The sequence below is a fragment of the Anser brachyrhynchus genome, assembly GCF_964034855.1.
Source record: "Anser brachyrhynchus genome assembly, chromosome: Z".
NCBI lineage: Eukaryota > Metazoa > Chordata > Aves > Anseriformes > Anatidae > Anser > Anser brachyrhynchus.
The window spans coordinates 27,161,369-27,185,519 of record NC_137697.1 but is presented as its reverse complement, the minus strand read 5'-3'; the positions used below and the strand labels follow the sequence as shown (position 1 = coordinate 27,185,519).

General features: G+C 37.8%; 1 protein-coding gene across 1 annotated transcript; it reads left to right on the top strand.

Annotated features, from left to right (window-relative positions):
* The first annotated feature begins 2,293 nt into the window (after nucleotides 1-2,293).
* LOC308186013 (uncharacterized protein) lies at nucleotides 2,294-23,411 on the top strand. Its single transcript, XM_080574822.1, has 2 exons — nucleotides 2,294-20,694; nucleotides 20,919-23,411. The coding sequence occupies exon 1, from the start codon at nucleotides 7,016-7,018 to the stop codon at nucleotides 8,117-8,119; it is 1,104 nt and encodes a 367-aa protein (XP_080430948.1). The 5' UTR covers nucleotides 2,294-7,015; the 3' UTR covers nucleotides 8,120-20,694; nucleotides 20,919-23,411.
* The last annotated feature ends 740 nt before the right edge of the window (nucleotides 23,412-24,151 follow it).

Below are 24,151 nucleotides of genomic sequence, written 5' to 3'. Positions count from 1 at the left end.
TCTTAATGATCTGACTCCCAAGAAAAGCAACACATTTTGTGGTTTGGATTTCTAATAAATCAGAACTTTAACATTGCATGGACATTTTCTCATTAGATGCATATAATTGCTGAATTACTTTATATAGAATTAAAAACAAATGCACTTTTTCTTTTGGCCAGTTATACAGTGGGAATAGTATCTATGCTCTGTAGCATTTCAGTTTTCTCAAACCACAACTTTTGTGTTGATTCTTGGCAGAAAATGCAGAAGTGTAATAATCTAACCCACAAAATGTTTTTCTTTCTTGTTTGTTTCATTCCATTACCCACATGTGGCCTAAGCCATTTGTTGGCATTAGGCTCCTTGGCAAGGCATGTTTCCATGAATTTATCATCCCTCCTCTCTCGGTTTAAGGATTTATGTTCCATTTTGTAAGATCATCAAAAATACATTTGTGCTAAGTTTTCCTTTAAATAACCCACTAGCAACTGGATGCATTTGTCTTTTTCAGTACAGCTAAATTACAGACAGCCAGTCAAGTTTTAGAAAAGCCCTAGGAGATGTAGATTTAATCCCCTTTAGCTGAGGACTGTGTTAAACCCACTTCTTGACAAAGTGGTTGTGCCATTTCCCTCTTACATATAGCAGGGCATTATCAACTGCTTCATAATGGAGGAGTGAGAAAAAAGATGTGCACAGAAAGACAATATAAGCACATTAGCTGTGGAGGAAGTTTCTGGCTCTGCACATATATGTCTAGTGTGTGCCTTTGTCTAGGGAAGAGGTGATATTTTAAACCTGCCTTTCTTGTCATTGTCTTTTATAAGCTGTATTACATATCCTCCATCCCACTCAATCCATCTGTTTCAGAAACTTCATTCTTCTAAATGCTCTTCACTCTTCACATAGGAAATAAAATACTTACATTTATTTTCTTCTCTCTGCTATAAAAAAAAAAAAAATATTTGTTACTGCAATACATTAAAAATAGAGATAAAACTGATTTGAACACATCACAGATCTGGGCAAACTGAAAGAAATGAGAACTAAAGCGTTAAATATTTTCAACAAAGAAGCAGATGCCTATTGATCTCAAGGTTGATTGAATTTAGTTGCTGCTTTTATGAAATTTATTAGCCCTGGGCAATAGTCTCAACTACATCCTTTATTTTGACAGTTTTTGAACAACAACACTATTGTTAATGGGTGAAAAAAAGCAAGAGAGGATTCAGTATGTATATTAAAGGTATTTGCAAGTGTTCTATTTTCTGTTAACCAACAGTAAATAAAATATATAATGTATTAGTCATATCTTTGTTCCCCAACCTGAATGATAAATTTTTATATTGTCCTTTCTGAACATTTTTTCCCTGCCCTCTCTCCATAAGCAAGATACTTTACAGGCTAAGGTATCTGCATGTCAACACCTTCTGCTATTAAACCTCCTTCTACTCTGATGATGTAAGCTTTGTTTGTTGCCTCAGTTTGTCTAGCAAGCTTCAAGTACATATAGGCTAGGTTCAATTTCCTAACACAGACATTTAATGCCATTTCAGCTGCACCAAAATATGTGAGCATGAATGGCATATGGCATAATGACTATATGGCATCATATCCCTTCTTAGTATCATCTGGAAGGTAGAAAGTTAAAAAGATATCTATGTATCTATGTTTAGGCAAATGACTCCTGTCTACCTGCTTTTTTTTGTTTGTTTGTTTATTTGTTTGTTTTTTTTAAAGGAGAACCTCTGAGATCCTAGTGGCCTGCTATGATCCTTGGGTCTTCCCAGTAGTTTCTGCAGTGTTCTGGGAATCCTGGGCTTGCAGCTCACATCTCCTAGAATGTGAGACAGATATGAAAATGTCCTAATTCTAAAAATGATTAACCGATTCTTAGTCATCTTGATGTTAGACTACATCCAAGTATGTCTCCGTTAGTTCTGTTTCCTTAGAAGCAGGAAAAGAAACCTGCTGCAGCATTGTGGAGGAAGGGTACAAATCAGAGGCATAGAGTAACAAGGCAGTGAAACTTTTGTCTGGAACTTGATGGTGTCCAGTAATGTTAATTCCATAGTGTTTGTAATTTGCACACTGGTTATGGTCAAGATAACTGCTTGTAGAAATGAGTTCTTTGGTTTGCCTACATTTCTCTAAATGAACACATCCAAAGTTGTAAATGTTTGTTATGTTTTACAGCTATATCACTTTAATTAATTTCCTTTATTTGTAATTTGTACCTATTTATTTATAAGTTTCACTCATACCCTACTATATATTTTGGGGGGGCGGGGGGGGGGGGGCGGGGGGTGTTGAGATTTTCTTTGAATGAGAACTTTCTATTGCTTTTCTATGAGGTTAACTCTCAGGAAAATAATGTTTCTTGTTTGAAGAGTCAATGGGAAAAAATTAGCAGTTCCCATTCACTTTATCAGTCCTGGATTAAGAACAAGCAATCGATTGAAATGAAATGAAATGAAATGAAATAATAAAATAAAATAAAATAAAAATAAAATAAAATAAATAAAATAAAATAAAATAAAATAAAATAAAATAAAATAAAATAAATCTACTCCTCCTATAATTTTGAGTTTTATTGAGAAAAAAAAAATCATGTCCAGCTACATATCAAAGTAAACAGAAATAGATAAATAAGTTGAACATAACAGACAAGTATCTCCAATGGGGAAAAGAGATGAGAAGGTTTCCTTCAAACCCTTTATTTCACAGATTATTAGAAAGATATGCAGATGAAATGGTGAATATCTAAATTACCTTGTATTCTTTCTCAATTATAAAGTTGAAAAACATACCTTTTCCCTCTCTTCTGTGTTAACTTTGAGGACACCTAATGTCCTTGAAAATTAGATTTTCACAAGATAGACAGATGTTTTGCAATTTTCACCAAACAACAGTGTCAAAATTTGAGTCATGACCTGAATTTCCTTTTCCAATTTTCATTTTACTTTGAATCCACAAAACTGACTGAAATATTGTTCTAAAATAGTCTCACCCGGTTACTTTTTTATTTCTCTTTCCAATCCTACACCAACCCACTTACTCTCCAGTTCCTCCAACTATCCTATCCATTCAAAATTCAGAATCTTTAGTATTGTCTCCAGGTGTAGAAGTCTGGATATAAAAAAGACTGTTTCTTGCTTCAGTATCTGGAATTAGACTACCAACAGCTGCACGTTAACTATATTTTTGCATATTCTTTTTATCAGATAATCATTCAAAAAGTTTTAGTTTCCTCATCAGTCACTTAAACATAGCAGTTAAACTGTAGAGCTGTTGTTGTCTTCACAAGAGATTAAGCTTTGGCCTTTAGCCAGACAGTCTGAGCCAGCATTAATACAATTCACAACTGGAAGAAGACAATCAATTAATCAATACTATAATTTGGAACTGACCACAGCACTAACACTCATAGCTATTAGGTTTACTGACTGACACCATTTAGGATTAATGAGGTAGCAAGAGAAGACAAACTAAAGATTCATTTAAAGACTTTTTTCTTCTCAGATCAAGTTGCCCTCTCTACTCTGTCATGTTTTTTAACTTGGATATCTCAGTGAGAAATACTAATGCAAACACAGAGTGTTGAAATTGTGAATTATTTTATCACTGATGGATTAGGAGCCAGCTCCTTCATAGATCTGTTTGTTGGTTTGGAATAAGCTAATTTAATGCCAGACTCCATAATGTCTCATCAGATATACACAAAATAAATAAATAAATAAATAAATAAATAAATAAATAAATAAAAATTAATTCTGAAGAAGGAAAACATTCCCTTTTCTCAAGCACCCTGGTTTGGCTTTTTTGTTGAAATACAGGTTAAAACTCATGCTTCCAGGGCTTTCTTCTGCCCATGCTCCCCCTCCCCCTCCCCCCCAAAACAAACAAACAAACAAACAAAAAAATACATTATATCTGATTTATCACAGAGCTACTAATACAGAGCATTTATGGAAAAAAAAGTGACTGTCTCTCAACCTAATGATTGAAATAGCGTAGTTTTTTTTTGTTGTTGTTGTTAGTTTTGCAGTAGACTAAACACTGCCCCAAAAAAAAAACACGGCAGTTAGGTAAAGCAAAGACAAGGATAGATCAAAATTTAACTCTCCTGTCTCAATCCTACAGAATTATATCAATCTATTATCCAGACTATTTTACACTTCTATTTTCAGTCTGTCTTCATAAGGGTAACAAGTTAAGCAATGTGCTCATAATATATTCACTCATATAGCTTTAGGAATGGTTTCTGAATAGTATAGATATTGCAACTACTTTCATCTGTATGTTTTGAGCTGAGCTTCCCAAGGCAACAATCTGAATGTGTTCTCTGTAATATGTTTCTGATTCAATACTACTTTAGAGTAAATAAAGAGCAGTGCTGTGGTATAATGAATGCAGATTGTAATTGCAGTGTTTTCTATACTTTGGGGGGATTTGGGGATTCATATACTTGCAAAAATTTTCTTTTGATCAAAGAACAAGTAAATAAAGAGATTTAATGAATCAAGGTTTCAATCTTCTCTTGAGGATTTTTGAAGGTTTAGCCTTGTCTCCATTTAGAATAAGGATACAGGATCAGCAGCATTTTGCATATGACAATGGAGTGAAGCCATCTCAGTCCTTGGTGGCAGGTTAATGAAGCCCATATAAACTCCAGCAGACAAAAATGAGGCTGTTCACATACTCCTGGCTGGTTATCAGGCTTTCTTATCACACAGAAATTCTTTGTCTTCCATTGTGCTGTTTGTGCAGTTGCTTTTGCAACCATTCAAGTCTCAGCTCTAAGCTTTGAAGCAGAAGTCAACACCCTCTCAGGAGAGCTGGAGTCTGAAAAATAGTGCCCCGCTTAAAAGCAATTCCTTCCAGAGAAATTGAACCATAATTTTCAAATATCTGATCTTAAGAATAGTCCTTGATGAAAACACTGCACAGCAACAACTGTATCACAGGTATCGTTTACAAAAGCTTTCTTTCTATGGACTGAAACAGCTTAACGAATTTTGGAGTGCTACCATAATAGACCAAGAGAATTATCAGAGTATCTGGGTTAAGAAACATTAAATCTGTCTTTCCAAAAATCTGAATTCCCACTTCTTTATAAAGAAACCTTCCCAACAAAAATTTGCCACATTCCTCTGGATAGCCGTAGGACAATTAGGTTTTAAATTTCTACGCTTTTATGCAGCCTCTTGGAGTGAAAGAAGCAAAAATTATCTTGATGATTTCCCTGTAAAAGACATCAAATGGCTTCTTTGTATCCTTTGACACATATCAAATGGACTTTTTAAGTAGACATTAATTTTTATATGAAACCTTGGTAGTGCTGCAGACAAACATTTTGCCTTCCAGTTTACATGACTTCCTGTGTATAGTTTCTGATTCACTGGTTTCAGATGTAAGTAGAACAGCACAGAGGATTTTTTAGGAAATAAATGAAATATTGTCAATTTCAGTAATCCAAAAATCCTACTTCATTCCATAAAATAAATAAATAATAATAATAATAGCTTTTTGAAAAAGAAGTTATACATATTAGTTTTGTTTTTCTTTGTTTTCTGTTTTCCTACTAACTTCCCATCTCCAACACCAGGTCAGCAATGTTGAATATTTTTTTTTTTTTAAAGAGAAATGAGTAGGGAGTTTGTTGTTTTAGTTGTTGGTGGTTTTAAATGAAATCTTAAATTTTATTGCAGTTACTCCTTTGCAAGAGCTGGGTCATGAAGCAATAGGTGATACATCTTGGAACACATGACTCATTTCAGAAAAAGAGTGACAACTGCAAAGAGAAAAGCTTATCTTTAATTTTTCAAGGCTAGACTCTGAACTGCATGCTTTTGCTTCTGGATTTTTTTTTTTTTGAATTAAATTGCTTTCTTAACCAAGTTACAGAACTGGATACCAAAACCCCAAACACAAGCAGGAAAGAGAGAAGTAGGGAAATTTCCATTCAGGTACAAATTTTAACTAGAATTTACTAGTTAACTCATTCACAGTTCAGATGTTTGGATGGATAGCTAACAAATGTATCTCTCTGTCTCTCTCTTTGCTGTCTGTCTCTATGTATTCATATGCTTATGTATGCATATATTTACATATATATATATATACATAAATAACAGTCACACAGTAATTCTCATTACTGTACTTATATACTTTTCTGCTCTTTTCAATAGCTCACCCAGGGAAACAGCAGTATATATTTGTGTACAAATACAGGCAGAGGGAGGGGACCTAGGAGTTGAGGAGGAATGGAGACAGGTCCCTGCTCGACCTCTCAGGAGACGCCCCCCCCCTACTGCCCCCACCTTCCCAGGTGCGAGTACACAACAGGTTTCTGGCCCTAGAGCTTGAGAGACCGGTGGGTGAAGATGAGGTAGAAAGTCTACCCAGGAGGATACCTAGGGCAATGAGGTCGACTCCACGCCTCAAGACTGCCTCCACCAAGAAAGACAGAAGGGTGATTGTAGTAGGCGACTCTCTTCTCTGGGGGACAGAGGGCCCTATTTGTCGACCTGACCCTAATCATAGGGAAGTCTGCTGCCTCCCTGGGGCCAGGGTCAGGGATGTTGCCAGAAAGCTTCCCAACCTGGTTCGCCCCTCTGACTACTATCCTCTTTTGATAGTCCAAGCTGGCAGTGATAATATTGAAGAGAGAAACCTGAAGGCTATCAAACAGGACTTTAGGGGACTGGGACGGTTAGTGGATGGAGCGGGAGTACAGGTGGTGTTTTCATCCATTCCTACAATAGCAGGGAGGGGTACAGAGTGGACACGGAAAGCCCGCCTGATAAACACGTGACTCAGAGGCTGGTGCCAACACAGAAATTTTGTTTTTTTTTGACCATGGGGTGCTTTACTCGGCACCCGGCCTGATGGCCACAGACGGGTACCTATCTCTAAGGGGAAAACGGATCCTAGCCCAGGAGCTGGCAGGGCTCATTGAGAGGGCTTTAAACTAGGTAAGAAGGGGGGCGGGGCTGAAATAAGGCTTGTTGGAGCTGTGCCAGGGGGAACAATGGCAAAGCCGGGGGAGAAGGCAATGGCCCAACTGAAGTGCATCTACACTAATGCACGCAGCATGGGTAACAAACAAGAGGAGCTGGAAGCCATCGTGCAGCAGGCAGGCTATGACTTGGTTGCCATCACGGAAACGTGGTGGGACCGCTTTCATGAATGGAGTGCTGCAATGTCTGGCTATAGGCTCTTCAGAAGGGACAGGCTGCACAGAAGGGGTGGTGGTGTGGCTCTCTATATTAGAGAGTGTTTTGATGTTGTGGAACTTGAGGCTGGGAATGATAAGGTTGAGTCCCTATGGGTTAGGATCAGCAGGAAGGCCAAAAAAGCAGGCATCCTGGTGGGGGTCTGTTATAGACCGCCAAACCAGGATGAGGAGACTGATGAGGAGTTCTACAGGCAGCTGGCAGAAGTTGCGAAATCGTCAGCGCTTGTTCTCGTGGGGTACTTCAACTTCCCAGACATATCCTGGAAGCACAACACAGCCCAGAGAAAGCAGTCTAGGAGGTTTCTGGGGAGTGTGGAAGATAGCTTCCTGACGCAGCTGGTTAGAGAGCTTACCAGGGGAGGTGCCCCGCTAGACCTTCTGTTCACAAACAGTGATGGACTGGTGGGAGATGTGGTGGTCGGGAGCTGTGTTGGGCAGAGTGACAACAAAATGGTTCAGTTCGCTATTCTTGGCGAAGTCAGGAAGGGGACCAGTAAAACTGCTGTCTTGGACTTCTGGAGGGCTGACTTTGAGCTGTTCAGGACACTGGTTGGCAGAGTCCCTTGGGAGGCGGTTCTGAAGGTCAGAGGAGTCCAGGAAGGCTGGGCACTCCTTAAGAAGGAAATCTTAATGGCTCAGGAGCGGTCTGTCCCCACGTGCCCAAAGACGAGCCGGCATGGAAGAAGACTGGCCTGGCTGAACAGAGACTTGTGGTTCGAGCTTAGGAGAAAAAAGAGGGTTTATAACCTTTGGAAAAGAGGGCAGGCCACTCAGGAGGACTATAAGGATGTTGCGAGGCTGTGCAGGGACAAAATTAGAAGGGCCAAAGCTCATCTGGAGCTCAATCTGGCTACTGCGGTTAAAGATAACAAAAAAATGTTTTTACAAATACATTAACACCAAAAGGAGGACCAAGGAGAATCTCCATCCTTTGCTGGATGTGGGGGGAAACTTAGTTACAAGGGATGAGGAAAAGCTGAGGTACTTAATGCCTTCTTTGCCTTCAGTCTTTAGTGGCAAAACCAGGTATTCTCTGGATACCCAGTACCCTGAGCTGGTGGAAGGGGATGGGGAGCAGGATGTGGCCCTCGCTATCCATGAGGAAATGGTTGGCGACATGCTACAGCACTTGGATGTACTCAAGTCGATAGGGCCGGATGGGATCCACCTGAGGGTACTGAGAGAACTGGCATAGGAGCTGGCCAAGCCGCTTTCCATCATTTATCGGCAGTCCTGGCTATCAGGGGAGGTCCCAGTCGACTGGCGGCTAGCAAATGTGATGCCCATCTACAAGAAGGGTTGGAGGGTAGACCTGGGGAACTATAGGCCTGTTAGTTTGACATCAGTGCCAGGAAAGCTCATGGAGCAGATTATCTTGAGTGTCATCACGCGTCACTTACAGGGCAACCAGGCAATCAGGCCCAGTCAGCATGGGTTTATGAAGGGCAGGTCCTGCTTGACGACCCTGATCTCCTTCTATGAAAAAGTGACACGCTTAGCAGATGAGCGAAAGGCTGTGGATGTGGTCTACCTTGACTTCAGTAAGGCTTTTGATACCGTTTCCCACATCATTCTCCTCAAAAAACTGGTTGCTCATGGCTTGGACTGGCGTACGCTTTGTTGGGTTAAAAACTGGCTGGATGGCCAGGCCCAAAGAGTTGTGGTGAATGGAGTCAAATCCAGTTGGAGGCCGGTCAGCAGTAGCGGAGTCCGCCAGGGCTCAGTACTGGGGCCAGTCCTCTTCAATATCTTTATCGATGATCTGGATGAGGGGATCGAGTGCACCCTCAGTAAGTTTGCAGATGACACCAAGTTAGGTGCATGTGTCGATCTGCTCAAGGGTAGGAAGGCTCTGCAGGAGGATCTGGATAGGCTGGACCGATGGGCTGAGGTCAACTGTATGAAGTTCAACAAGACCAAGTGACGGGTCCTGCACCTGGGACACAACAACCCCAAGCAGCTCTACAGGCCAGGAGATGAGAGGTTGGAAAGCTGCCTGGCAGAGAAGGACCTGGGAGTATTGGTTGATAGTTGGCTGAATATGAGGCAGCAGTGTGCTCAGGTGGCCAAGAAGGCCAACAGCATCCTGGCCTGTATAAGAAGCAGTGTGGCCAGCAGGTCTAGGGAGGTGATTGTCCCCCTGTACTCGGCTCTGGTGAGGCCGCACCTCGAGTACTGTGTTCAGTTTTGGGCCCCTCGCTACAAGAAGGACATGGAGGTGCTCGAGAGAGTCCAGAGAAGGGCAACGAGGCTGGTGAGGGGTCTGGAGAACAAGTCTTACGAGGAGCGGCTGAGGGAGCTGGGGTTGTTTAGCCTCAAGAAGAGGAGGCTCAGAGGCGACCTTATTGCACTCTATAGGTACCTTAAAGGAGACTGTAGCGGGGTGGGGATTGGTCTGTTCTCCCACGTGCCTGGTGACAGGACGAGGGGGAATGGGCTAAAGTTGTGCCAGGGGAGGTTTAGGTTGGATATTAGGAAGAACTTCTTTACTGAAAGGGTTGTTAGGCATTGGAATAGGCTGCCCAGGGAAGAGGTTGACTCACCATCCCTGGAGGTCTTTAAGAGACGTTTAGATGTTGAGCTTAATGATATGGTTTAGTGAAGGACTTGTTAGTATTAGGTAAGAGGTTGGACTGGGTGATCTTGGAGGCCTCTTCCAACCTAGACGATTCTGTGATTCTGTGATTCTGTGATTCCATACCTGTAATCTCCTAGGATGCATTTTTATTCTAGGGTAGTTCATTCTACACTGGATAACTACTTCATATTACTGTTTTTTTAATCGCAATGAATGTATGTATACCAGAAATATTTTAGCAGTCTGTATTACACTACAAAGGTGCACAGAGCTGAAGTCCAGACAAATTTATGCTGTTAAATTTTAAGTGGCATGAAATATCAGAAATATTGTTAAGGCTTTAATATGAGAAAGCTACCAGAGCTAATTTTTCTCAAGCTTCACTCTTCTAATTTAAGCATTTTTGCTACTGAAGGGAGCTCTTTTTATTTTGCACAACCTAATGTGTATTTACAACGAAAAACTGGAGTTAATTTTAGTACAATTTATTGATAAAGTGGCTCAACCATTCAGTCTACAGACAGAAACATCATATACATATACTGTGTACTTCGGCACATATTAAACAGATTTCTTGATGAGATTTGTAGTCTTATTTAAAAGTGTTTAAAGGTTTGTGTTTTAGTTGCTGATTTAATGCAGCTGACGGCTCACTTTGAGTGGGAGAAAGTGGTGTTCTAATAAATGGCTGTAATTTCCCTGACTACTATTAATTGGTAGAACAGTGGTGTGGTATTTTTTAATTTAGGATTTACTGCAGCAGTCAGTATGAAGACCCCATTGTTACCAGTAAAAAGCAAACAAATAAATAAATAAACAAACAAACAACTCTGGAGTTGAAAAAGCTGTAATTTGGTAGGACAACCACTGACCAGTTCCCTGGATACAGTTAGGTACACCTGACTAAAGCTGTCATTGGAAAATGGATTATTATTTCACATAACTCAGAAGGCCTAATATACCGTCTACTTCATTATTTTTTTCAAAGATAGTGAAGCCAGTCATCCCAGCAAAGTGGCAACATTCTCCCTACAAACAGGGAGAAAAAGCAAACAAATAAACAACCACAAATCTTCTTATCTGTCTCTGCTGGTACTATGCTGAATACAATCAGTCTGATTTTCCTTTTTCCAGAAAGCCGAATAGGGAAATCCCGTGGCTCAACTTAGTGTATCTATCCTGTTGTCTCACGATCTTTTCCCTCTAAAAATTCTTGTCTTTCTGATAAATATATTATCTCAAAACTTGGGTAACTCAAAACAAAAGAAGTGGACAAAGATAAATGTAACACAGGAAAAGTTCTTTATCCAGTAATCAGGTTAGACTCCATTAGAGCTATATAAAAGTCAGGCTGGGAATGTGCATTCTCTCTAATTTTAAATCAGTAATATGTATTTTAAGTAAAACTCTTCTTCAGTTCTTATTTTCTTCTCAGTTGTGAATGGCAAGCATTTAGAAGTCATAACTCTTGCACAGTAAGTGTACTCAGCTTTCACACCAACTCTTATCTCGTGTCATCACAATTCTCCTTTAAAGATTGTTAAACACAAACAAACAAATAAAGTGGTGGTATTCCTCTTACTGTGCCTTAAAGACTTATTAGGTATGTACTATATTATTAAAATGCATTTGTCCCATTTTTTCCTTCTGATTTCAGAAGGGTTTTTTTGTTTTGTTTTGTTTTGTTTTCTGTTTGTTTTTTTTTTTTCATTAGAATTGCTGTAACGTATAAGGAAGGATTTGAAGGACATAATATGCCATTTGTGATGCATTTCTGCCTTCAGCTTAAGCTCTGATGACACCTCTCATTTCATCTTGGGAGGAGAAAAGCAAAAGGAGTTACACACCAAAACTAACTGACATTATAAGTGGAATTCAATAAACAATACTGTTGTCAATACATGAGCAGGAATAGACCCCAGCTCACTCACCTTCAACTATCCTGATGCTATAGGGCTAATTGGAATTTCTTTTTAAACATGAAGACCTGTTCAGAATGCAACCTGTCCTGGTTTCAGCTAGGATAGAGTTAATTTTCCTCCTAGTATCTAGTATGGTGCTGTGTTTTGGATTTAGGATGAGAATAATGTTGATAACACACTGATGTTTTAATTGTTGCAGAGCAGTGCTTACACCAAGCCAAGGACTTTTCAGCTTCTCTCTCTGTCCTGGCGGCAGGCAGGCTAGGGGTGCAGCAGGAGCTAGGAGGGGACAGACCCAGGACAGCTGACCCAAACTGGCCATAGGGGTATTCCATACCATGCGGCGTCATGGTGAGCAATTAATATGGGGTGGCTGGCCGGGGTGGGGGTACCGTCTGCTCAAGGATAGGCTGGGCATCAGTCAGCAGGTGGAGAGCAATTGCATTGTGCATCACTAGTTTGTACACATTATTAGTAGTAGTACCGTATCCTGGGGTGCATCAAGCACAGCATCGCTAGTCGGTTGAGGGAAGTGATTGTCCCGCTCTACTCTGCGCTGGTGCGGCCTCACCTCAAATACTGTGTGCAGTTCTGGGCACCACAGTACAAGAAGGACATTAAACTGTTGGAGAGTGTCCAGAGGAGGCAACAAAGATGGTGAAAGGCCTAGAGGAGAAGACATATGAGAAGCGGCTGAGGTCACTTGGCCTGTTCAGCCTGGAGAAGAGGAGGCTGAGGGGGGACCTCATCGCAGTCCACAGTTTCCTTGCAAGGGGGAGTGAAGAGGCAGGTGACCTATTCTCCGTTATCACCAGTGACAGGACCCGCGGGAACGGTGTTAAGCTGAGGCAGGGGAAGTTTAGGCTGGACATCAGGAAGAGGTTCTTGACCGAAAGGGTGGTTCCACACTGGAACAGGTTCCCCAGTGAAGTAGTCACTGCACCAAGCCTGTCTGAATTTAAGAAGAGATTGGACTGTGCACTTAGTCACATGGTCTAAACTTTTGGGCAGACCTGTGCGGTGCCAGGAGTTGGACTTGATGATCCTTATGGGTCCCTTCCAACTCGGGATATTCTATGATTCTATGATTCTATGGTTCTACTATTATCATTATTATTATTATTATTATTATTTTCCTTTCTTTTCTGTCCTAATAAAGTGCCTTTATCTCAATCCACAAGCTTCATTTTCTCTGATTCTCCCTCCCATCCCAGAGAGGGAGGAGGCAGGGTGAGTGAACAGCTTTGTGGTGCTTAGCTGCCAGCCGGGTTAAACCACAACACAACCCTATGACACAGTTCTGTCCAATAAGAAGTCACAATTACCAAAGACACTGGTCAGTATACAAATGTTCTTTAAAATTACACCAACAGTCTTTAGCGGCTGTCAAGCCCTGGGATTAGTTCCATCAAAACAAGGATTTTACTGTATTTCTTATTTCTGAATATGTTTTGTTAAAATTATGGCTATACAGTTAAGCTTCTGTGAAGAGCTTGGAGAAAATAGTGTGCTGTTGCAGCTGGCCCAACAGCTGCTGTATATGCTTATCTCTGATGTATTTCTGGTGTTGATGTATTTAAGTATACATTTTCAACCATATTTTGTAATAAATCATTCTCTGATAGTTTTAATACTTTATTAAAAAGGTATTAAAATACATTAGTTCTTTCAAATCCATTAATATAATGCAGTGTCTTTTTCAAAAACTACGGAGAATACTTAAAATAGATATTCGTTCTGTGACACATTCAGTGGTACCAGGAAAATAATATGAGACAGACAGTTTCCAGAGCTGAAAAGGAACCTGAATCTTCTAGGTAACTTTGTAATTAATTTTATATTTTCATGGCTTTCTACTGTTGTTTTTCTTTAAAACAAACACACAAACAAACAAACAAAACAACAAAAATACCACGAAAACAACAACAAAAACAAATTCTGTCTGGTTAGCAGTGAAAAATCTAGGATTTAAAGTTATGGCTATGCAGTTAAATGATTACTTATTTCTAAGAAAAGATTTAATACTAACAAGTTTTCTGCTTATTGCAATTTTCTTTAATACTTTATAAATATACAGCTGTACAAATATGGTACCTTTCATGAATTTGGCTTCCTAAATCATCAATTCTTTTCTTTCATTTTTTTCAATGACATTCATAAAACTAATATTGACTTGGGAATCAAATTATTAAAATCGAACAGGGAATTAACCATCCTTTTCTGCTGTTGGAAAATGTGGATTTACTGTATAGAAAGTGTGAGCTTCCACCTTAACCAAATTCTTTGTGGAAAAAACTTAGATATTATTAGTAGGTTTCATCAAAAGGAATGAAGTTAGAGAAAGTTGCAGAAGAGATTTTACATAGAGATAATTTCATTAAATCAGATTCTTTATCCTACTCTAGGTTTGGGGAGCTAGTAAGTCTTTTCCTAGAGAAAGGACCGTAGCTACCTGGCCGTGCTAAAATAACGCTATATTTTTCTCAAATACTAGGGTAATACATTAAAATTTCAAAGCTCTGATTTATTCTAGACTATTTTCTGATTCAGGCATCCTTGGCAAAAAACAGATCATTTAGGGTAGGGCTGTTTTTTGATTTGATTGGTACTTGGAGCATATAGCTGAATAATAGTTCTGATATCAATTATGGTGTTTCAAGAGGCATAACACAAACAAGCAAAAAAAATAAAATACAGCAAAGTAAAGAAAATTCATAGACATATTTTTCTCATTAAAAAGCAAAGGTGGTTAAACAGAATGAGGATATAGGGCAGGGAAAAAAAAAAAAAAAAACAAATAAAAGAAAAAAATAAAGAGGTGGATAGGCTTCCTGTATACATCAGAAACCTCTCTCAGTTAACATTTGATCAAGAGATAGAAAGGACTGCACCAAGGCTATTACATTCAATAATATATCAGGTGACTTTATTCTACAGAAAGAAAAAGAAAAATGAAAGAAAAATATTACATGAATTGTATCGTAATTTAGTAGGGTTTGGGAGGAGTGAAACAGGATGGACTTGGATTTTTTTTTTTTTGATTTTGGCAAAAAATCAGAAGACAATATGGTGAAGTACTATGTATGAAATTGCTGATCTTTTTCTATTTTTGACTGTTGATAGCTTGCAAACATATGAACTTTTGAAAAAGAATTTGCTAGATTTTCAACAACAGTAATTTTGGTAAATGTCGTAATGTTTATACATGTTTGCATGTACAATGGCCTCTACTAAAAATAGTTCACTTGTATATACACTGCAGTACTTCCACTTGAAAGATATTGTTTTAAATTCTGCATAATTTTAGAAAGCAGTAATAAAGACTAATCCTTGATGCTTTTTGAAAGTTATGAAGATTAAATAATTAATTGAATGCCAATAGCTGCCTAGCCTAAATATATGTGTCTGCGAAATTTCTAAACTCTGCTGTAGTGGGAATGCAGTCCTGATGAATTCTTAATCTCTTCAGTCCTGGTGCTGCATTATTCCCACCTTTCACTTGAATCTTGAAGACCCGTGCATGGCTGGATCTACTACTTATTCGCCCTTATCATTTTTTATGAAAACCTTATGTCCTCTGGAACCAATCTGATATTATAGCTATATAGGAAATATATAACAAATAAAATAAAAAGGTGTATCAGTTCTCCCTTTCAATACATATTCAAGCACAACCATTAATTGGCTAAGTTCTGGTTAAATTTATGTTTGGTGAAAGGCTCAAGATAGTTATATTAAAAAAAAAACAAACTTCTTTCTGTGTGCTTCTAAGCACTATGTAGATGTAAAACAATACATGCATACATACCTTTCAGTGAATGATTATACAATAAGACAGCACACTGAGAGTTTACTGTAATTACTAAGGATGCCTTCAATGTTTTAATATAATGAACCCTTAACTACCCTATTTTTTTTTTCTTCTAAAGAAATAAAATAATAAATCTCTATAATTTTTTAATGGGCATATAATAATAGAGTGTACCTGCTGAACATTATTCATGGTTTTCTTAATGAAATGAGTCTCCCTCCTGTGGCTTTTTCCTTTTTCTTTCTCTCCTCGTTTTAAACTAACAACATAATGACACCACCATGGTGGAAGATGAAACTGTAAAACATGCCTGTTCAAAGGCTGCGTCACTTATTACTGGGCAGCAAGTTTAAGAGAGGAGTAGTATGAGGAACTCTTGACTCTGCAAGTTCCAGAAGGTGCTCTAGAAATCTAGTTTAATTTTTAATGATGATGTTAACTTTTATGTTATGGTATCTGTACAATGAAGAAATCAAAATCAAGACCTACTATACAGTAAGAATATAAAAATATGTTAAATCATATACTGTAGGAAATAAATTCTCAATTTGCTATGGAAATTTCACGGGATATTGATTTATAAAGGGAATAAACACCCAGATTAACATTAAAGGGAAAGGGATTTTTTTTTTTTTTCTGAAAGAGTTGTTCTGATTTTAAAGTCCTCCTATAAAAAGGAGGACTTCTGTGATTAAAAACAGCTTTCTATTACTATCAAAAATTAATCAGATAAGCTCTGGGTCTGATTAGATTAATTTAGGTACTTTTAGATTTACATAGATCTTAAAACTGTGAAGCACGACAACAATGACCTTTGTTCAAATCTATTGCAGAGTGTACTTTCCTGTACATACAAAAACTTTCATGGTTCAAGAATGTTCTGATAGGTACAACACTAAAAACATAAGAGCTCTCAGCTTTAAAAGAGACACTTTAATTTCATATTGTATGGTGATTTAACATTGATAGGCAACTCAGCACCACCATGCTGCTCTCTCGCTTCCCCTGCTCAGAAGGACAGGGGGAGCAAATAAGATGAAAAATATTCATGGGTTGAGATAGGGACAGGGAGATCCCTCACCAGTTAACATCATGGGCAAAACAGACTCAACATACCAAGATTAATGTAATTTTTTTTTGCCTGTTGTTAACAATCTAGAGAGGCAAGAACTAAAAGCAAACCGAAGCCACCTTCCACATACCGACTCCCTTCTACCTCCTCCCCCCAGGTGGCGCTGGGGAATCGGGAATGGGGGTTGTGGTAAATCCATAACGCTTTTTCTCTGTTGCCACTTCATCTTCATTCTCTTCCACTGCTCCAGCATGGGGTCCCCCCCATGGGATACCATCCTTCCCAAACTGACCCAACATGGGTTTCACATGGACTGGAGTTCTTCATGAACTGTTCCAACATAGGTCCTTACCACAGGTGCAGTCGTTCAGGAGAGGATGCTTCAGCATGGGTCCTCCCCAGGCGGCAGCACCTGCCACACCTCCTGCTCCACTCACCCCATGCTGCAGCACGGATAGTTGCTCCATTGTGGGCTGCAGGAGGATAGGTTGCTGCAACATAGGCTTGCTGCACTTGCTGCAGGTGTGGTCCACTTCCTTCCCCTCCTTCTTCACTAACCTTGGTGTCTACGGGGCTGTTTCTTTCATGTATTTTCTCAGGCCTGTCCCCCACTTGCTGTTGACCAGCAGGTTTTTTGTTTGTTTGTTTGTTTGTTTTTTCCTTCCTTACTCTACTGTCATAGAGGCATAGCCAGTCTCACTCGTCAGCACTACTTTTGGTAGCAGTGGATCCCTTTTGGAACTGGTTGTAAGCGTCCCTTATGTAACCTAATACATACCTAAGGAAAAAAAAAAAAAAAAAGTGTTGTTTTACTATGAATCCCATTTAAATTATATCCTATTGTTTTTTAAGCAGGCTCTTTCATTGAAAAAAAAAAGTCTCTAATATCACATTTTAGTAAAAATAATAAAATACACTATTGTATTTATGTGCATCAATCACCAGTTTCTTGGTAATACAAGAATTAAAAGATTGGAGAATCTTTCACAAAAGGGCCTTCTAACCTGCTCAGTTGGATGCTGTTACTTAGAGGACGTGAAAAAAAATCTCATATGTGTCTATGTAACATTTTTCATTTCAGTGTCTAGTTGTCTTGTCTTGTCACTACTGAAAATACAGTTCAGTACTTCTTTGCACTTGCATATATCTTCTAGCTAAAAAAAAATGGTTAACTTTTACCAACTGAAAAACAGCTAAAACTACTTTGTGCCCACGAATATTTGTAGCATTTTCATGGAAAGGTAATAGTATTTTTAGTATGAGAAAATATTTTATCCGGAAGTTCACTAACGTAGTGTTATTAAATAAAATCATTGAATGATATTAAATTTTTAATGAAAATATTAAAATCATTCATCAGCTTTAACTTTGGCTTCAAGAGTTAATTCCTTTTCATTGCATTAAAATGATGAATGTGTAACAACTCCAGAATTTATTCAGTTTGTATGAGTATGTGACTTCATGTGCAGAAATCACTCTTTTTATGTTTTAGAAATACATTGGGCAGTGTAGTCTATTCCATCAAATTACTCTACAAACATAGCATGTTTGTCAATTACTGGATCCACAAGGCTTTCCCATACTACTGGATGTGAAGAGTAAATATGGGTGCAGGTATGTGTAAGCATGAGCACTTCTATGTAATTTCCTCCAGTATTAATGATATAAGGACAATTTGTAACATCAATGTGTTGGTAAAAATGGTTGGCTTGAGCAGCACAAAGTCTTGAAAGAAAAGAAAAGGAAAATTTCCTCATTAACTGGAAATACGTTTGTGAAATATGTTTGTTTGACTTATGAACTGTACATAAAATGAAACAGATAACAAACAGTAGGTGTAGTGAGTATATTGATTTACCTTTTAGATATCATATTGAAGAGAGCTAATAAATTTTATTTATTTATTTTTTTTGGTAAAACATTAAAATTTTGTGTAAACTCCTAATGAATCAGTAACATCACCACTGTTTGAAGATATTTGGCTTTATTAGTAGTCACACTTCTTTTCACAAAGGCTTTTAGAAAGTGATCATTAGTTGCATTTTCTGAAATGTAATTTGCTTTGAGCTGCCCATTTTCTGCATTATTACTATATAAGTTACTTTCAATCTACTGCTCACCATTTCTGATGTTGACAGAATTTCGTCGCTTTAGTGCAATTGTATTTTTGAGGTGATAGATTCACTAGCATTGCAATTACAACCATGGAATTATATGAATAACTTTAAGATGTGATGAAATGAATTTCTTATGTTGCTTAATGACAATACTGTCTATGCAGTGTACTAAATTACTATTAAGGGATATTTTAAATCACTTCAATAAATCTTAAAATTATTTTCAAATATCACTTAATGCTTCCCAGTTAACAGAACAAATGAATCATTTCAGATTTCATTGAAAGCTCTTTAGTATATGTTACCAGACTCTTTTGGAGTGGTTTCAAAATGTGACAAATTGCAGTAAATCATTCTGAGACATCCCAGCACCACTTCTACAATTATAAAGTATTATGAGATGCTTTGTAAATCAATATAGATTACTTATCAACTCATGTTTTTGTCACATAGCAGAAACGACAGAAATAAAAATCTCAGTGAAACATTCCCTTTTCCATCATATCACTTTGTTTAACAGTTTCTCATGTTGACACATTATGACTCCATAATGAGGAGAAGAGTTAGTTTCTAAATGAGTTTGTCAGAAATTTGGAATGAATGATGTGCTATGAGAGTTCTCATGGAAGAACTGACCACATTATTGTTGCCTGCACAACAGTCTTGGCAGTCTTCACACACAAAACAGCTATGGCCAAAGGAGTGGAAAATACTTTTCTAAATTATGCAGCTAGTGAAAACCCATTGGAAAGCATTTATAATTACTAAATATAATTTAAAAATTACTCACATTTATATTTTTACATATGGATAACATATGCAATACAGACTGAGAAATATTTTTATCATCCTGAAATTTTTTTAAACTAGCTAATGTTACATAACAAATTCCCACTGGACTCCAAGTATGACTTACCATTGCTTAATGCAAAAAATACAATGATTTAGTATAAAGATGCATGTAAAATACCATGAAGTGAAATACCTAAAATCAAAAATACTATAAAGTATAATGAATAGCAATCCTAGGATTTCCATTCATAGAATCACAGAATGGCTTAGGTTGGAATGGACCTTAAAGATCATCTAACTCTAACCCCCCACTCAAAGATAATACATGAGATTCACTAGTGATACACACTTTAAAATAAATAAACAAATAAATAAATAATAAATTCTGGGTCTATTTTTATTTTGTCATCTGCCCACAATTTAATACACATGCTTGTTTTTTCTTGAACTAAATGTCTGATTCAAAGGTTAAAACCAACCAAATCCTATGCATGTTACTGACATTGTCATTAACAATGTCATTGATGATAAAGTTAATAAAGAACCAATTTTAAAAAATTCTTTTTGAAAATGTTGTGGCTACATTAGGAAGCAAATTTGGCTTCTCCCAGACTATAAAGTATCTCTTCAGATAAGTTAACACTGATAGTGAAAAGAATTAGCAGAGAATTACACAATATTACACAATACAAATAGAAGCACATACATATATATCCATTTTCTGAACAGAGAAGCCTGAGAGGATGGCAATACTAGAAATCAGTACTAAAATACTAGCAGAACTGAAATGGCAGGCACAGTATGTAGCTTGTATGCTAGACAAGCTTTCTTGCACAGCTTTAAAGCGTATTTCATTTTTGACCTGTGAACCCTTTCTTTTCCACTCTCAAGACTCTCTTGAGCACAGATTATCAGTCATGCAGAAATATATTCTGTTTTCATGATATAGACAAATGTTCACTGAAGATTAAATTAAGAACCAAACTCACTCCATGTGTGACCTAGTACAAATGTCAACACAAATTGCTAGTGGAAAAAGTCTGGAGCACTGAACAGCCATGACATCTAGTTTCTTAAATTAATGTCTGGGTTTTTGTTTTTAAATTCATTTTCTCTTCTTCTACTTTCTGTTAGCAAGAGCGGGGAATTCTGCCAGTGTTTTTGACAGGAAATTTCAGACGTAAGAAAGAGCCTCCCCCCCCCCAAAAAAAAAAAAAAGATACTTTTTTTTTCTTTATGCCTGGGAGCCACTCTTGCCTCTTAGAGAGAAAAGAGGCCTTCCATTTTACTTTGCTATTATAGACACCTCACTAGTCCGTATGAATGGACCATTTTCTGACATTTGTGACTTTGGAAAAGAATAATAATTATTGAATTAAACTTCTATCAAAATTGTTTCTTTAGACTACAGGAAGAGGAATGTTTGCTCTCTACAAAATACATCATGCATTTTCCTTCAGAAATAAACTGTAGTGTGAAAAACTACTGCAAGAGAAGGGGAGTCATCAGATCAACAGCTGATTTTAAATATTTTCTGGTAGCATAAATATGAGGGAATGGAGAAGATGTAGGCAAAAGATCTTTTAGACCGTCAAATTTTATTGAAAAAATAGGAAAGTGAGTGTTTTAATCTAAGCATTTTTGTTGTTCTTTTAAGTTGTTAAATAGTGAAAAATCTGTGTCATCAGGTTCATTCCAATAATGACAGATTTCAGCATAGACCATGTACATGCATTTTACTTTAGTCCATTAGACATACATGATGTCTATTTTTTGTTTACTAACATCATTGTATCAGTTGTCTCTGGAAATCCCTTCTCCAGTCATTTTGTCCATACTATATTTGTAGTGATATCTCCTCTGTGGATTCCTTTTGTTGTTTGTTGTTGTTGTTGTTGTTGTTTTGTTTTTGTATTGTTTTTGTGGAGTTAGTTATCCTCAGATACTAGCCATTTGATTTAAAAAAATAATAATTTCACTATTCTTTTATAAAGCAAGACCATCTGACTTCTTCAAAGCAGTCAAAGTTTGTCAGCTTTTCATTCTCCAATACTCCTTTTAAGCTACTCCTTTTCAGTAGTTGTTCTGTGGGAAATGGGGACCCTTGCCAGGATTCCCTATTTAAGCTTAACTGAATTCACAAATTATTCCATTTATTCACTGGTCAGACAAAGACCAATGAATACAGTATGGATACAATAACAATGACCATAGGCTGAAATAGTATAATTTACCAGTTTATGGAAGAAACATAAAAGAAAGGTTATGTTTCAAGATTAGCTCTCTGTATTATCTTAAATTATTTTGGTGCAGAATTAAACAGACGCTGGTGAAATTCACAACTGGAATGAGTGGTGAAGGTGAGTCAAGACAGAAAATGGACAAAAATGTTGGATTAGAAATAAGTATAAGAAAAGCAATAAAAATAAATTTTATTCTGAGAAAGTGGACTATCTAAAGGCTCCCATTCATTATAGAAAATGTCAGAAAATCATGAATGCTGAAAGAAAACCCAGATAGCATCTAGAAAAAAAAAAATGTGGAAAGTATGTTAGGTCTAGTTATCAGGAATAAATTTCCTAAGATTTTTATCTAAGGAGAAAGTTAGCTGTTTGACATAACATATTGCAGTAGTTTTACCCTGCTGGGCAGCTGAACTCCACCGCACTCCTTCTCCTCAAAGGAAAAGGGGGACAAAATATGATTGAAAGGGCTTAAGGGTTGAGATAAGGACAGGGAGATCGGTCAACAATTATTGTTACAGGCAAAACAGACTCAGCATAGGGAGATTAATATAACATTGCCTATCACTAGCAGACTAGAACAGTGAAAAACTGAAAGCAAACTAAAAACAGTTTTCACCCCCCATCTTCCCCTTGAGTGGTGCAGAGAAACAGGGAATGGGGGCTGCGGTCAGTCCCTAACACTTTGTCTCTGCCACTCCTTCAGGGTCACTCTCTGCCCCTGCTCCAGCATTGGGTCCCTCCTATGGTATGCCGTCCTTCTTGAAGTGATCCCGTATGGGCTTCCCACAGACAGCAGCTCTTTGAGAACTGCTCAAATATGGGTCCGTACCATGGGGTCTATCCATCAGGAGCAAATTGCTCCAGCACGGGTCCCACATAGGAGGCAGCTCCCACCAGATCACCTGTTCCTGAGTCAGATCACCTCCTCTCCATTTGTTACAGGTCTTCCCCAGTACCTGCTCTTGCAGGGGCTCTCCATGGTCCACAGCCTCCTTCAAGCCTGATTCACTTGCTCCACCATGGGCTCCTCCATGGGCTGCTGCTGTGGTACCCCATGGGCTACAGGGGAACAGCCCGTTCCACCAAGGTCCTCTTCATGGGCTGCAGGGGAACTTCTACTATGGTGCCCGGAGCACCTCATCCCCCTCCTTCTTTATTGGCTTTGTTGTGTGAAGGGTTGTTTCTCACTCCTCTCTCTCCCACCTGCTGTTGCACAGCACATATTTTCCCTTCCATAAATCTGGTCTCACATAGACACAGCCAATATCACTCATTGGCTCTGCTTTGGCCAGCCACAGGTCCCTTTTGGAGCCAGATGGAGCTGGCTCTTATCTGACATGGGTCAGCTTCTAGACTCGTCACAGAGGCCAGTGCTGAAGCCCCCTCCCCCTCCCCCCTCCGCCCCGCTACCAAGCCCTTGCCATGTAAACTCAATACACGTATCAAGGTTTTGTCTAGTCTGTGGTAGTCATGTCTAGTTGCAAAGGTGATATTCTTATGACTATGGTCTTCTGATAGACTTAAAGTAGAAATGTAAAGTTTTTGCCCACTGGCATATTTGCTTAGCTCAGAAAAGTTTGCACATGTGCAGAGTAAATATTTTTGGGATAATATTTTGTCATATTATATTTTTTATGTATTTTATATAAATATCTTGGCATATTAAAAGTAATTTTCTGACTATAGCTATTAGGAAAAAAAAAAGAAAGAAAAAGAAAAAGAAAAAGAAAAAGAAAAAGAAAAAGAAAAAGAAAAAGAAAAAGAAAGAAAAAGAAAAAGAAAAAGAAAAAGAAAAAGAAAAAGAAAAAGAAAAAGAAAAAGAAAAAGAAAAAGAAAAAGAAAAAGAAAAAGAAAAAGAAAAAGAAAAAGAAAAAGAAAAAGAAAAAGAAAAAGAAAAAGAAAAAGAAAAAGAAAAAAAGAAAAAGAAAAAGAAAAAGAAAAAGAAAAAGAAAAAGAAAAAGAAAAAGAAAAAGAAAAAGAAAAAGAAAAGGAAAAGGAAAAGGAAAAGGAAAAGGAAAAGGAAAAGGAAAAGGAAAAGGAAAAGGAAAAGGAAAAGCTACTATTCCATATTTTCTTGTCATTACAATGTTGTTTTAATCAAATATTAAAAATGAATCGACAAGGCAAAACATTTGCAACAGTGGTGCCATTGTCTCTTTCTGCAATATGAGCATTGACTTCTTGCCACAGCCAATTATTTAAAATACAGCACTAGATAAGTAGTGAAAACTGAAACTGTGCCTCCAGGCATTAAAACATCAGGGGATTAATACTAATGTTTCATTTACATGATAGAAAGGAAATGTTATGTTGCTTAACTTCACAGAAGAGTGAAGAAGGATGGAGAAAGAAATTTATTTTCCTTGCATATATTAAGAAAAAATAAAGCAA

Bases quoted from the DNA above. Each gene is read 5' to 3' on its own strand.
- LOC308186013 (XM_080574822.1), top strand. From the start codon at position 7,016: ATGGCAAAGCCGGGGGAGAAGGCAATGGCCCAACTGAAGTGCATCTAC.